At 37.3% G+C, this 15067-nt stretch overlaps 1 protein-coding gene across 7 annotated transcripts in view; it reads left to right on the plus strand.

Annotated features, from left to right (window-relative positions):
- ESR1 (estrogen receptor 1) overlaps positions 1-15067 on the plus strand; it is a 385015-nt gene that overhangs the window by 177143 nt on the left and 192805 nt on the right. For all 7 annotated transcript variants that reach the window (XM_081294001.1, XM_081294002.1, XM_081294003.1 and 4 more), the window contains one exon: positions 4423-4539. In XM_081294001.1, coding sequence (XP_081150127.1) covers positions 4423-4539 — 117 coding nt within the window. The remainder of the gene's footprint in view (positions 1-4422; positions 4540-15067) is intronic.

The following is a 15067-nucleotide window of genomic DNA, read 5'->3' on the forward strand; positions in this document are numbered from 1 at the left end:
CTATAGCTTCCATATATGAGAGAAAACATTTTGAGTTTGGCTTATTTCACTTAACATGTTATTCTCAAGTTCCACCCATTTTCCCAAAGTGACATAATTTCATTTCTCTTTACAGCTAAATAAAACTCTATTGTGTGTATGTTACATTTTCTTTATCCGTTCATCTTTTGATGGACACCTAGGCTGGTTCCGTACATTGGCTGTTGTGAATTATGCTGCTATGAACATAGTATGCATGTACCATTAAAGTAAGATGATTTTAATTCTCCAGGATAAATGCTGAGAAGTGGTATAGCTGTGTTGTATGGTGGTTCCATGCTACTCTTTGAGGAGCCTCCATACTGCTTTCCATAGTGGATGTACTAAGTTACAGTCCCACTAACAGGGTAAAGGTTTCCTCTTTCTTCACATCTTCTTCAGCCTTTGTTATTGTTTGTGTTCTTGATGACTGCTTTTCTGTCAGTCATTACTTTCTTTATAGAACCCTGATATAAAGAAGCCTGTGCTCCTCAGACAGGATGAAGGAGGGGGCAACAGAACATTGACATCTTTCTTTGGGTCATCTAACAGACTCACTAAGCTCCACTGTGTGCCTGAGAATGTGCAGAGCACATGGTAATGGATGAGACAGATATGGTCCATCCTTGTCACACCTAAACCCATCCAGAAATTGAGAAAAGCAATCAAGTCCAATGTAGAAAGTGCTAATAGGACATAAACTAGGCATGGTTGGAGGGGCAGAGGAGATTTCTCAGAGGAATCCATATCTCAGATGCATACTTGAAAGATGAACAGGAACCCACCATGCAAGAGTAGGGAGGGTGCAGTATCCACAAGAAAAAGGAGCCCATGCAAAATCCTGAGAGTGACAGGAGCCTGGCATGTTTGGACAGAAGACATGGCTGGAACCCAGGAATGCCTTAGGGAGTGTGGAGAGAATCTTGGGGAGGAGCTGGGAAGAGCTCTGTAAGCTGTGTTGGGGTTTTGGATTTTATCCTTAGTCCTTGGAGGCAAGTGAGAATATAATACAGGATAGTGGTAGCATGGGGTGTGATTTTGAAAACATCAGTGGCCACATGGTGAGAAGGTTGACAGGGGAAAGTTGGAGGCAGGGAAACACACAGTGGGCTGTTGTGATGATCCAGATGGGAGATGGTACAGACACCAGTAGTGAGAGTGAGCATAGGAAGAAATTGATCTGCTATGAAAAAGTTAGAAATAATGGATTTGATTTCTCTGTGGATGTGTCTGTGTTCATGTGTATGATGAGGGGTATGGAAGGAGGGTCCACTGAGGAAGAGAGAAGATCTAGAATAACACCCATGTTTCTGGTCTCGTGGTGGGGTGGTGGGTATGGACACACTGCTGAGGCAAGAAGACAGTCAATCCCACTGGGACATGTTCATTCGGAAGAGTCTGTGAGTCAAGTCTGTATGGACCGAGGGCAGGTGGACATAGAAGTCTGAAGTTTGGGAAAGAAACTCGGCCTGAGATGACTGTCAAGAAAGTACTGAGGAAAAGGTGGTAAAAATAAGGACCCACAATAGTGGGTTTCTCTCAAGTTACTGCTAATTTTATATGGCCTGTGTTTATATTCCTTTTAAATCTCTGATTATGGGTCATTGCTTATTTTCATAACTAACAAATGTAGAATTTCTGAGTGATAGTAACAAAGAAAAAAATCATCTGCTACCAAAATAGGGATAACAAGAGAAGGAAAAAGAAAAAATCAAGAGAAAAGAATTCAGACATGCTGAAGGCAAAGTTCATGTGAATCCTCTGTTCCCCGAGAACCTGATGAATCTTGTGTATAGGTGTCTTCTCCCCCCACTCTCTGGCTGTCTGGTTGTTTGCTGTACCTGCTGTCCCTCTACTTCCTATTACTCAAATTATAGATTCTCCCAACGGCTTCTCATTTTTATTTACTTTTGATCTTTACCTTTGCAGTGCTGGGGATTGAACCCAGTGTGTGGTGCAGTCTAGGCAAGTGCTCTTCCACTGAGCTACAACCCTAGTCATCATTTTTGTGTTTTGGTGGACAAGAAAATAGTGATTATTATTTTTCAAACCTTCACCTGAACATGACTCATAGCTTCAGCCTTTAGTCACAGGTATGCAGAGTCTTGAGTCTCTACAGTGAACACATGAATGCTTCGCAAATATCACTGGTGTGAGTTGGCTTTTTAAAAAAGTAACTATACTTCAATAGGATTTTTTCTGGAGTATTTTTTCCCACAAGATTAAATGAGATTTAAAGAAGAATTTCCTCTTAAAGCAAATTAAATCAATTGCCTTAATAATACCCATTGACCAAATTATACTCATTAAGGAAAAATATTATTTTGTTGGTTTTCTTCTTCTAATAATAGTTGTTGTTGGTATTTGGTTAAGAAGGACATAACTTTCCTATGTTCATATAGGAATACACCACCAGTGAGTCTCCACATCATGTACAACCACAAGAATGGGATCCTAATTGGATTAAGTTATACTCCATGTATGAATAATAATATGTCAAAATACACCCTACTGTCATGTGTATCTAAAAATAACAAGTTAAAAATTCAAAAAAGAAGAATTTGTTTTAATTGTAAATATCAAATATGTGCTTTTAAATATTTCTTCTCATCAGTCTATCAATGTTTTTTAATGTATTTCAGGTAAAAGAAAACCCAGCTTTGTCAAAATAGGTTTACATTATGAAGTGATTCTGTTGTACATCTGTTTTTATTCTTGTGAAGGAATGAATTCAACTGCACAAATCCAGTGCTTTTTGTGTATTAAACATGTTAGTTGAAGAATTTCACTTGGTTCTATAAAGATAAGCACCTCCAGTGGATGACAAATCCAAATAGAAGGTTTAGCCAATTAGCCTGTCACCCAATTCAGTTCTCCCATCTTCCTCTGGCTTGCAAAACACCTGCTTTTAGGGGAGAAAGCGAGTCAACATAATATTTGGCTTAAGTCATTATTAATTTAATTTATACTCATTTTTTAGCTAAAATACATTAATGTATTCTGAATAAACCCCACAGAAGACCAAACACTAACCATACCAGAAAAATGCACCTTTTGCTTAGAGTTAGCATCTTCCCAGACAAATTTCATTCCTGGCTCTATTACTTCCACAATTTGTCCTTATTAATAAGGACATTTCTAAAAATAATATCTGTGCCTGGATATTTGAGGCAGTGTGTGGTCTCTTGCCAAAGTTCCAAGTTTACAACTCCATTTAATAGTTTTCTGGTTTCTATTATGCAATAGAAAAATGCAGATGATAATTTGAGCTGAAGTCTGTTTATACAGTAACTTTTATAATGTATATCTAAAGATGGAGGAACAAGTTTTATAAGGCTAGCATTTCTTGTCAAGCCCCACCCCCCTCCACCCTATTTAATCAAGTTTGACTCTTATGTTGAATAAAGAACAAAGAGACCTATATTAAAACATTTCATTATATGATGCATCTTGTCCTTACTAAATGGGAAGATAAAGACCTTAGCAGAGAATCTGAATTAGAGGGTGGTATGTATACATTCAGTTTTGGGGGTGGGGGTGGGAGAACGGGAAACGTGTTTTTAAACAGTACATAGTACTTTCTTAGTCTAAATTCAGGATACTTTCCTAAGACAATTAGACTCATACAAAAAAGTACTTATTAATTAGTGAAGTTTAATATTCTGCACAATACAAACCAGACTTCTTTTAATGGATAAAGAAGTAGAGGTGACTTCTGAATCTTAGAGTAGAAACTTCCTGTGATTGACTGGATACAAGCATGTGGACATGTATTCTCACATTTGAGTCTTAGAATAATTTCGGTAGTGGACACTATATCGTCTCTAGGTTAGAGAGAAGGAAAGGGAGGCCCAGAGCTGTCCAGCAGTTTACTCTGCACCCTCTAGGAAGTAAGTGACCGACTAACTCAAGGATGAGCCTTGGGGACACCCATCACCCTCCCGCTTGAATTTAGATATTCTGTTTTTCATTTGAGTATCTAATTAAAGAGCCTTTAATTTATGTTTTAGGAAGGACCACCTTGAAACTCATTATTAAAATCTGATTTCTAGCAGCTCTATTTGGACAATTTTATTGAGTGGCCTGGGTAAAAACACAAAACCCAGACAAAACATCTCACCCACCGAGAACCCTGACCTTTGGGGCACAGGTGAGAGGTGATACAGCTCTATCTAGGCTGTGTGATTCACACTTGTACATGTGAGCTCCAAAGACCTCCTGGAGCAATCAGCTGAGGTAGAAATTAAGTCCAGCTGAGGTTTATTTGCACTTAGCATGGAGAGGAGGAGGGCAGATCAAGGTGGCAACTTGGGAAAGCCAAGTTAGTGATATGAAAACATCACCCAGCAGTTTCCCTGTAAAGTCCTTGAAATAATGTTAATTCTGTCCTCTTGCTTTTAATAGGGCATAATGACTACATGTGTCCAGCTACCAACCAGTGCACGATTGATAAAAACAGGAGGAAGAGCTGCCAGGCCTGCCGGCTCCGCAAATGCTATGAAGTTGGGATGATGAAAGGTGGTAGGTACCCTGCCGTGGTGCCCGTTCTGGCCGAACTTGCCTACTGTCCAGGGCTGGCGACTTCTATTTGCATAGCCACTAGGAGTTTAGTGTGTTTAATTCATTTTTTTCCTATTTCTCTTTTCAACAAATGCATTTTATTTCAAAGCAATTGAAAGTGGCTGGAACTAGAAATTCTAACATGCCATTTTGTGTTTCATATTTGCAATGTAAATAATTGTCTTTTAAATCAAAGGTGTGTGGGAGGAGTAGTGGAAGGAAAAGAAGACTGCTCAATGAATTATTCTGGAAATATTTTTTCAGTTACCAATTCTATTGCTATTGCTAGAAAACGATATCTAGAGATAAACTTCCCCTTCGATTCACACTTGTACATGTGAGCACTAAATACTAATTTATAATGGTGCGATGTTTTGATGTACCTTAGGGGATTTGAATTTCAGTCAGAGGGATTGTTCACCTTTGGAACTTGAGTCAAGCAGCATATTTTATAACCTCAGTGCTGGGACAGTTAAATGCCCACTGAGCACTAACGAATCCCCGAGCTCTCAGGATTCATGCCCATGTGGTTATCTTTCCTTTGTGGCTGCTCAAGTATGCACATGTGGTTTCCCGGTGCCTCGTACTCAGTCCTCCAGTTTTCTTGTATGGGAATCTGGAGTCCACTTCTGGGGGGTGTTCAATGCTCCTATTTAAGATCCTCTTGTATTCTAGGGAATGTCCTCTTGAAGAACATTGCTTCTGGTTTTGGATAGCCTTCAAACATAGTTGGGGAGAACAAATAGGCGCTGTGTAATTAAGTCCTGGATGCTTTCCGTGTTCCACAGTGATACAGGAGGCAGGGAGGGGTCAATGACTGTGCGGTCTACTGTCTTCCCTGGGGAACGACTTTCGGAAGCAGGCAAGGTTCAGGATGAGCTGAGGAAAACACAGTTACAATGAAGAAGAACAGTGATTTTGCAGATAGAAGGTAGCTAATTTTTAATTCACTCACACCTGGATGAAGGGAAAGGAGAGGGAAACCTAAAGTAAGAATGGAGGTGAGGATGAAGGCACACTTGGTCATTATAAACTTACAACAAAAAAGCCTTTTTTCCATGGTCAGATTGTGATTTTGAATACAGCATTCAGAATACATTTTCTTGGCGAGCAGGTGAAATGTTGAATTTAAGCAGTGTTATGAGATGTGACTATATGTCTTGAAAGTCTGAAAAATCAGCTTTAATTCAAAGGGTAATTAATTCTGAGAATTGAATAGCCGCATTCAGAAAATGACACTTTGAGTCATAAATGGATTAAATATTTAAGGAATTAATTTTTCTTTGTACCATTGGAAAATTAGTCATACTTAATTAAGCCCACAAAAGCTTCTTAAGGTAACTTGATAAATGACAAAAGATAATGGCTATATAAGAAAAGTTTAATTTGAAACAGAAGAGTCCAAATGTAATATTCTTTGGCGGTTGTAGGTAAGATAAGCCCAAGATTTTTTTATTGTCTCTAGAAGCTGAAATAATAAACTTGTGAATAGGTCCTAAACATTTTTTGTTTATAAATTTGAAGGTATCCATACATTGACTTCACTTCTTGAAAACAATTCTTTTTTTCTAATTAATATTCAGATACAATCTGGCTACAAAAACATAAATTATTCATCCTCATTTTTAATCTTGCAAACATTCCAATTTGTAAAGTCATAATAAAATCTTTCTCACTGCTTTCAAATAGAAATCTAAATAATTTGATGCTACCTGGACAGTCAGCATGCATATACTTGTGCATGTATACTTATGACCATAAAATATGTATCTGTGTAGTTTTCTGGAGTTGCCATAACAAAAATAAACTAGTTGGTTCAAATGATAAAAAGTAATTTTCTCATATTATTGGAGGCAAGAAGTCTAAGGTCAAGTTGCTAGAAAAATTTGTTCCCGGTGTTGGCCTCTCTTGCAGGCTTTGGATGCCCTCACTCACATGGCCGTCTCTCTGCCACTCACTCCTGGTGTATTTTCCTTTTGTTATATGGATGTCAGTCTCATTGGATTTGGGACTAACCCTTATGACTTTACATAACCCTAATTATCTTTATAAAGACCCTATTCCAAAGATAGTCAGATTGGGGCTACAGCCTCAATATCTAAATCTGGGAGGACACAATTCAGTCATAACAGGCTACCATGACAAAACACCCTGGACCTAGTGGCTGAAATGACAGAAGTTCATCTTCTCACAGCTCTGGAGGCTGGATGTCTGAGGTCTGTGTGCTGGTGGTTTGGTTCCTCTGGAGGCCTCTCTCCTTGGCTGGCAGATTGCCACCTTTCTGTCCTCACATGACATTTCCTCTGCCCACGCACTCCTGCTGTCTCTTCTCCTCATGAGGACATCAGGCCTATGAACTAGCACCCTACCTGTTATGACCTTGTTTAATCTTAATTGCCTTTTTAAAGAGTTCATCTCCAAACTCAGTCCCATTCTAAGGCCCTAGGAGTTACTTAGGGTTTCAAAATATGAATTTGCAAGTACATAATTCATTATGTAACAATATCCCATTGGGATTACTCAATGATTGTTCAGTACTTATCCACATATAATGAAAATGTGTCCTTCTGGAAGTTTATATATATATATACACATACACACACATACATGAGTTTTGAATCAAGTTTTACCATAAAACTGTAGGCTGCAAGAATATCACATTTTAATTACATGTATAAAGTACTTTTCATAGCTGGGATTGTGGCTCAGCGGTGGAGCGCTCGCCTAGCATGGGCGGGACCTGGGTTCGATCCTCAGTACCACATAAATATAAAGGCATGGTGTTGTGTCCATCTACACCTAAAATTTAAAAAAAAATTTAAAAATAAAGTACTTTCCATAAAGCAATATAATTTATTGGTTTTTTATAATATGGGATATTATAAAATATATCCTCATAGCACATATAACCTCATGGCACCTTATATAACAACTCCTTGGAAATCCCGATGAATAAAGACTTAATTTACAACTGGAAGTACAGTAATAACTAACTATAAAATTTGCAGTTGTAAAAAACAGCTGCGACTCAATAAATCTTTACAACATTTTCCAACTGGTTTCATTAACAATCCAGTTTCTTAACCAGGCTAGTCGCCAATTAGAATAGTAAATCTCTATTTGTTTTTATGTGATGCTGAGGATCGAACCTAGTGCCTCACATATGCTAGGCAAGCACTGTACTACTGAGCTACAACAGAATAGTAAATCTCTATATATGAAATAAAAATTCTGGCTTCAGAGAATCACATAACATACCTTCTGCTTTAATAGCAAGGCTGAATACATTTGTGAAGATGTATTCTAAAGATCTAAGAGAGCAGGATTTATCTACGTGAAAAAAATTTTAATCAATCTGTTGATTACCTACTGTCCTCCCTGCCTAAATCCCATGATTAGATTTGCTTCTGAGTTATGATATCAATGAGATGAGGGATTTAAGATATGCCTCAGGGGATGTTTTTCCATCTAAGTGTATTTTTTTCTTCTTCATCCGCCTCATTTACCTTCAGCCCTAAGAATGCAGATTAAATAGTTCAGGAATTTGTCTTTCTGGAAAATTAGTTCCTGTTCCTTTGCCTTGGGTTGGATCCTGTATTCTAGCTTCCACAGCAAATGTCTCTGAGATTCCATCTCTGTTGTTGTTCAGAGTGTGTCTTCTCTAGTTCATAAACTCTATGAGGCAGTCTGGAGTTATTTCTGTCTTGTTGACTGGTCTAGTATTGAACAAGTCACAAAGTAGGTGTTTAATAAAAATATTTTACAAAAGTGAATTGACTTAATTCATTGAAGTAGTATCTGTTTCAGTTGTCTTACATGCAAGTTGTTGTGGATAAAGTGAATATGAATAAGCCTAGTCTCTTCCATCAGTATCCTCATAGTACAAAGAAGACACATTGCAAAGGTGCATTTGAAGTGGTAAATAGAAATCCAGAAAATTTGAGACTTGACAAGCTTGGAAGATGGCTCAAATAATGAAGAATCAGAATGGATGTCCAGAGCTTTAGCCAGCCTCTCCTGGGTTTAGCCCAACCCAGAACATTACTCAGCCCATCTGACTTTCAAAGTATATATTGCTACCCATGAATTTGACAAAAAAAAAAAAAAGGAAGACTTCAATACTGATCCCTCCCCAGACTAGCTGAGCAACCCCATTAAAATCATTTTTATGAGCTTCACTGCTCTTGGATGTAGGATGAAATAATTTCTACTCAACCAGTTTGTCATGAAGATCACAAATCATAACACAGGAAAATACTTTATAAATTTAAAGTTACCATAGAAGCATTAGCTATTTTATCTTTTCTGTCAAAAATAATTCTTATCTTACTAAGGAACGTCATGTCTGAATGCTGATATTTTTTTTTTCAATTGGAAGAAAGACACAATTTCATTACTTCCACTAGGTAAAATTGTTTAATTCCTTTTTGAAGAATAAAAACCTAGGCTCAGACACATATGCTTTTTTAAAGTCATTTTTATGTCATACACTGGATATAGTTGCACGATAAGGGAGATTTATTATCATTTTATGATGCCAGAGATTTACACAGGTTCATTAAAGTTCTTTCCCTACAATAGACACAGAGGCAAGTTGCTGGCAAGGTTCTCTTTTCTGGAGTCCAGGAAGTTGGCATGAAGAGGTTAATTGATGTGCAGGACTTTTGCACTAACTATCCTGGTTTTATTTCATCACAACATATTAAAAGAAATTTAAGACAAAGTAGTAGTTGTCAACTCATCTTTATTTTGATGACAATGTTGCAATCTAATGTTTAGGACTATTTCAAAACAATAAAAAAACTAAAACATTGCTCTAATTCTACTTCATGTTTGTTTTGATCTCTTTATGTTTATGTCTTTCTAAAGTCTAAATTTGTTTGTTAAGCTGATATATTAATTATGTTTTTAACGATTGTGCTTATTATGGTGTACCATGGGATGTTTTGATTCATGGATATATTGTTATGTTTAAATCAGATAAATCATATATATCTCAAACATTTATGGTGAAAACCCTCAATCACTTCTAGTTTTTTGAAACACAAAATCCATTATCATTATCTATGGTTGCCCCGAGATGCACTAGCACAACAGAACTTCTTACTCCTATCTAACTGTAATTGGGACCCACCGACCAACCTCGCCCTGTCCCTCCCTCCCTCTACTCTCTTCACCTCTGCCAAGCAGGGTCCCACTCTCTGCCTCTAAGATGAGATCAGCCTTTTCATATTCTACATGTGAGTGCTATCATGTGGCCCTTGCCTTCTGTGTCTGGCCCTTGCCTTCTGTGTCTGGTTCAGTAACCATGATGATCTCTCCAGTTCCATCAATGTTGACAAAAACAACAATGTTATCCACTTTAAAGGCTGAATAGTGTTCCATTGCATATATGTACCACATTTTCTTCAATCTACTGGTGAGTTGATGGACACTTGGGTTGATCATGTTTCATGGCTTTTGTGATGATGAATGCTACAGAAAACGTGGGAGTGCAGGTGTCTCTTCAACATACATCCTTCCTTTAGATGTACACCCAGTAGTGGGATTGCTGGATCGTACGGCAGTACAGATTTTACTTTTTTGAACAACCTCCACATCATTTTCCATAATGATTAGTTTACATTCCTACCCACAGTGTGCAAGGGTTCCCCTTTCTTCATGTTTACATCAGCACTTGTTGTTTTATTTGTCCTTTTTCTTTCTTTCATTGTTATAGCACATTAGAATTTTACATAATAGATTCGTTATGTTACATTTGTTTTGGCACACAACTAAATTTGATCAATCTCATTCCTTAGTACCTTTTCTTTCCTCCCCTCCTGAATCCCCTGGGCTGCTTGTTTTAATCTACAGATCTTCTTTCTAATATTATTACTGTTATTTTAATTAGAAAACTATAATTACATATATTTATGATTCATTCTGGTGTATTTGCTAAATACATAGACATAGCATAGTTTGATAGATTCCCCATGTATTATTCCAGTACTTCCCATGGCCCTCCCTCCTCCTCCCTCTTGATCCTCTATTGGTCTTTCTTCTATTTTCATGAGGTCCCTCCCACTTTTTGTTTTTCAATATTCCTTTCATTTCTGTCTCTCTGGCTTCTGTAAATGAGAACAAACATTCGACCCTTGACTTTCTGAGTCTGGCTTATTTCACTTAGCATGTTTTCTTTGCTGTGCAGAAACTTTTCAGTTTGACGTAATCTCATTTCTCTATTTGTGCTTTGGTTGCCTGTGCTTTTGGGATCGTGTTAGAAAAATACTTGCTCATTCCAATGTCTGGAAATGTTTTCTCTATGTTTTCTTTTAGTATTTTCATAGTTTTAGGTCTTACGTTGAGGTCTTTAATCTTTTTGAGTTGATTTTTGTAACTACTGAGTGATTGGTAGGGGTCTGGTTTCATTCTTCTGTGCATAGACAACCAATTTCCAATTTCCCCAGCACCATTATGGAGAAGTTTGTCCTTTCTCCAATGTGTGTCTTAGCAGCACCTTGGTTGAATATCAGTTGGCTGTGGATGTGTGGATTCACTTTCAGGCTCAACATGAGAAATCAACAAATGTGATATAGTGTATCATATGTGATGCAATTTATCAATGAAATAAGGACAAAAAACATATGATCCCTTCAATAGAGGCATAAAAGATATTTGGTGAGAGTTAACATTCTTTCATGAAGAATGAAGTATGAAATTAAGTACCTTGGCATAATAACATTCTTCTAAATGAAGTATGGAAGGAATGTCCTTCAACATAACAAAGGTCATATACAATAAGCTCACAGCCAACAGAATACCGAATGGGGAAGAGCTGAAAGCTTTCTAAGATCTGGAACAAGGCAGGAATGTTCACTTTCACCACTTTTTTTCAACATGGTGCTGAAAGTCTAGTCAGAGCATTGAAGCAGAGAAAGAAACGAAAGGCTTTTAAGTTAGAAGAGTCTAATTATCACTGTTTGCAGATTACATGATCTTATATGAAAGAAATCCCACAGATGACATCAAAAAAACTATTGGAACTAATAAATTCAGCAATGCTGTCAGATATAAAATTAACATACAGAAATTTATAACTTTTTATAGACTAATAGCAAGCTATCTGATATAGAATCCAAGAGAGTACTCCCATTTACAATAGCTACAAAAAATTTAAAACATCTAGGAATAAACGTACCCAAAGAGATGAAAGACGGCTATAATGAAAACTATAAAACAGGGATGAAAGACACCCGAAGAGGACTCAAAAAATTGAAAGATATTCCTTGTTCATGGATTGGCAGAATGAATACTATTAAAATGTCCATACTATTCAATGCAATCTGTTGACTCGATGAAATCCCTATCAAAATGACTTTCTTCAAAGTCATAGATAAAACAATTGCAAAATCTGTACAGAACCATGATAAACACATATTAGTCAAAACAGCCTTGAGCAGAAAGCAGGAGACTTCATACTACCTGACTTTAAAACATGCTACAAAGCCATGGTAATCAAACAGCATGGTTCTAGTAATGTTGCAGATTTGAAATAAGGTAAAAGCATTCCACTCACATAGATGGGGAAATATAGGCATGTATCCAGAATAACCTAAAAGCCCAATGAATAGCTAGAAAATATAATATTTCCTTGTTTTTAAATATTTATCATTACTACAATTATTTTTCTTGATGAAATGAACTCTCAAACCAGGGACTGGTGTTAGAATTTCCTACATTAGCTATCTTGTAACCAAGAATAAATAAGTCATTTTTAATATTAATGATGCTACAACCGAATCAATAAATTAAAATCAAGAGTGAATTACCTTTTTTGGATTGCCCAATATTTGCAAAAAAATGGTAGCTGCATGTGAATCCAAGTTTTATTAAAAGGGAGATTTGGGAGTTAATGTTTAGGATTCAATTTTTAAAAAGTGTTCAAGAAAAGTTAATCCTTCTTTACCAAAGAGATTCTGGTTGTTTTAAGTAGCAACCTACATATTTCTGATTTTTTTGCAGCACTTTACAGCAATCAAACTGTCCCTCCACAAGCAGAAGAAGATTGTCAATGTATGAGATAGAAAAATGTGTATGAAAGAGATAAAGACTGGGTTGTTAGCTTCTCTTCACCCAATATGGTGTTTATGAGAAACCTTTTGGAACTGAATAGCTCTAAGAAGCACAGTTTGCAAACCACTGGTCTAATGTAACCCCTTCATCTTCTGGATAAGAAGACCAAGACCAGGAAAGATTAAGTGACTTGATCAAAGTCTTTGAATTACTTAGCAGGAGAATTAATCCTAGGCTGTAGACTCAGAGTTCTTTCTAGCACATTTATTCACCATGTTATTATGCCTCACATTTAGCATGAAAAATAATTGTTAAAAAATATGAGTGCCATGTAACTAAATAAATGCCCACAAACACATATACATATCCAGAGAAAAGAAATCCAGAGTAAAATAAATCATCTTACTCTGTTCTTCCAGATACCATGATGACACCAAGAGTCAAGTGATCTGTTGACCTGGGGAGCTAAGGGAACCTGGCCTAACAGGCTCACAGCTCTCCTGTGGACAATGTTCTGTGTCTGCCTTATAGTGGCAGCAGTAGTGGTAGCAGCAGGTGTGGAAGGTGTCCGTACTCACTCTGGGTTGTGGAGTTTGAAGAAATGCGTAGGTGGGTAGTGACCACATTTGGGTCAGAAAATAAGATCAGTGAGAAACCCAGGTACAAAAACTATAGTCACAAAATTCCAAGGAGAAAGGGAATTTTACATGTTCATTAATTGAGCATGGATGAAAAAAAATAAGATGAATATTTAGTTTTTCTCTCCAAAATATGGTAACAATGGAAGAGATGTCCTGCTTTGTTATTCCCTTGACTGCCTAGGGACAAAGGCAGGTTGGCTTCTGTGACTGTTAGTTCAGTTGGGTGAAGTGTCATAGAGGCCATGCCATGATCCTTGTAAGGGAATTGTGATCTTTAGATGTTATTAAGTAGATCAAGCCACTTTCTTACACACTTGACCGAATGTGAGGGGATCAACTCAATTAAAAGATCGATGTCCTACTAACTGCTTCACCAACTTCTTTTGTCAGCGTCACCAATGAACTCCTAGCTGTCAATCCTCAGGCCTCATCTTCTTGATAGATAAGCAGCATTTGACACAACAGATCGTTGTCCCCTCCTTAATTCACACTCTTGATGTGGCTTGTAGTACTGTACATTCCCTTAGTTTTTCCTCCCATCCCCTTAGTCCTTCTGTTTAGATTTTCTTTGCCTGCCTCTCCTCTTTTTCTTGGTCTCTTAGTATCAGAGTGGCCCGAGGTCTTGTTTTTGGATCTCTTTTCTCCTCTGTCTTTTCCTTACCTCCTTTTTGATATCTAGTCTCATGGTATTAAACACCATTTATATGCTAATAACTCCTTAATTCACACCTCCAGCCCAAACCCTCTCCCATGTCACTGACTGTATGTGCATCTGGTCCGTGATGATATGTGTCTTCTTCTCTTGGATATCTAGATAATTATAACATCTCGGAATCATTTCACCAAACCAGAATCCATGCTCTTTCCCTCAGTAAAGCTTTATCTGTCATCTTTCCCATTTTAGCTAATAACTCCATGTTTCAAATTACTTAGTTCAAAAAATGTGAGTCGCCCTTCATTCCTCTCTTTCTCCCACACCCCATCTTCAGAATATGGTGGCTGTAACTTCAGATGCTTTCAAAATCTGAGCACATTTCACCACTTTTACCTTTGCCACTTTGATATGAAACACCATCATCTTTCTCCCAGTTTATTATGGAGTCCTCCTTGCTTTGTTTCCCTACAGCCTATTCTTTCTACAGATACAAAACCAAACTAGATTCTGTCACTTCTCAAAACCTTGAGGGACTTCTTCTCCATCTGCCTCCCCTAAATTCTCCTTCTTTCACCTCCTTTCCTATTTCTCTCTCACTCACTCCATTCTATCCCTGTGGGCTCCCTTCTGTTTTCCACTCCCTGGAATGCCATTGTCTCTGTATATCTATGTGACTCACTCATTCCTCTCAAATCTGTGCCCCATATCACTTTAACAATGAGGCGAAACCTTATTCTATTTATAATTCAGTTTGTTTCCCCATATCCTGCTCTACTCTCAGTATCTTATGCACCCCCTTCTAATTTTTGCTTTTCAGAGTTCCATGGTCAACTATAGTCCAAAAATATTAGATGGAAAATTCCAGAAATAAACAATTCATAATTTTTAAATTACATATTCTTCTAAGTAGCACGATGAAATCTCGTGTCATCCTTTTCTGTCTTGCTCAGGACATAAATCATCCATTTTGACAGTGTATCCATGCTGTATATACTACCTTCATGTTAGTCACTTAGTAGCCATCTCAGTTATCAGATTAATTCCCAAGGTATCACGGTGCTTGTGTTTAAACAGCCAATAACCTAACATGATGATATAATGCCTGTATCACCTCATTTCATCTGATCACATAGGCATT

Source organism: Spermophilus citellus, assembly GCF_964194105.1.
Source record: "Spermophilus citellus genome assembly, chromosome: 5".
Classification (NCBI taxonomy): domain Eukaryota; kingdom Metazoa; phylum Chordata; class Mammalia; order Rodentia; family Sciuridae; genus Spermophilus; species Spermophilus citellus.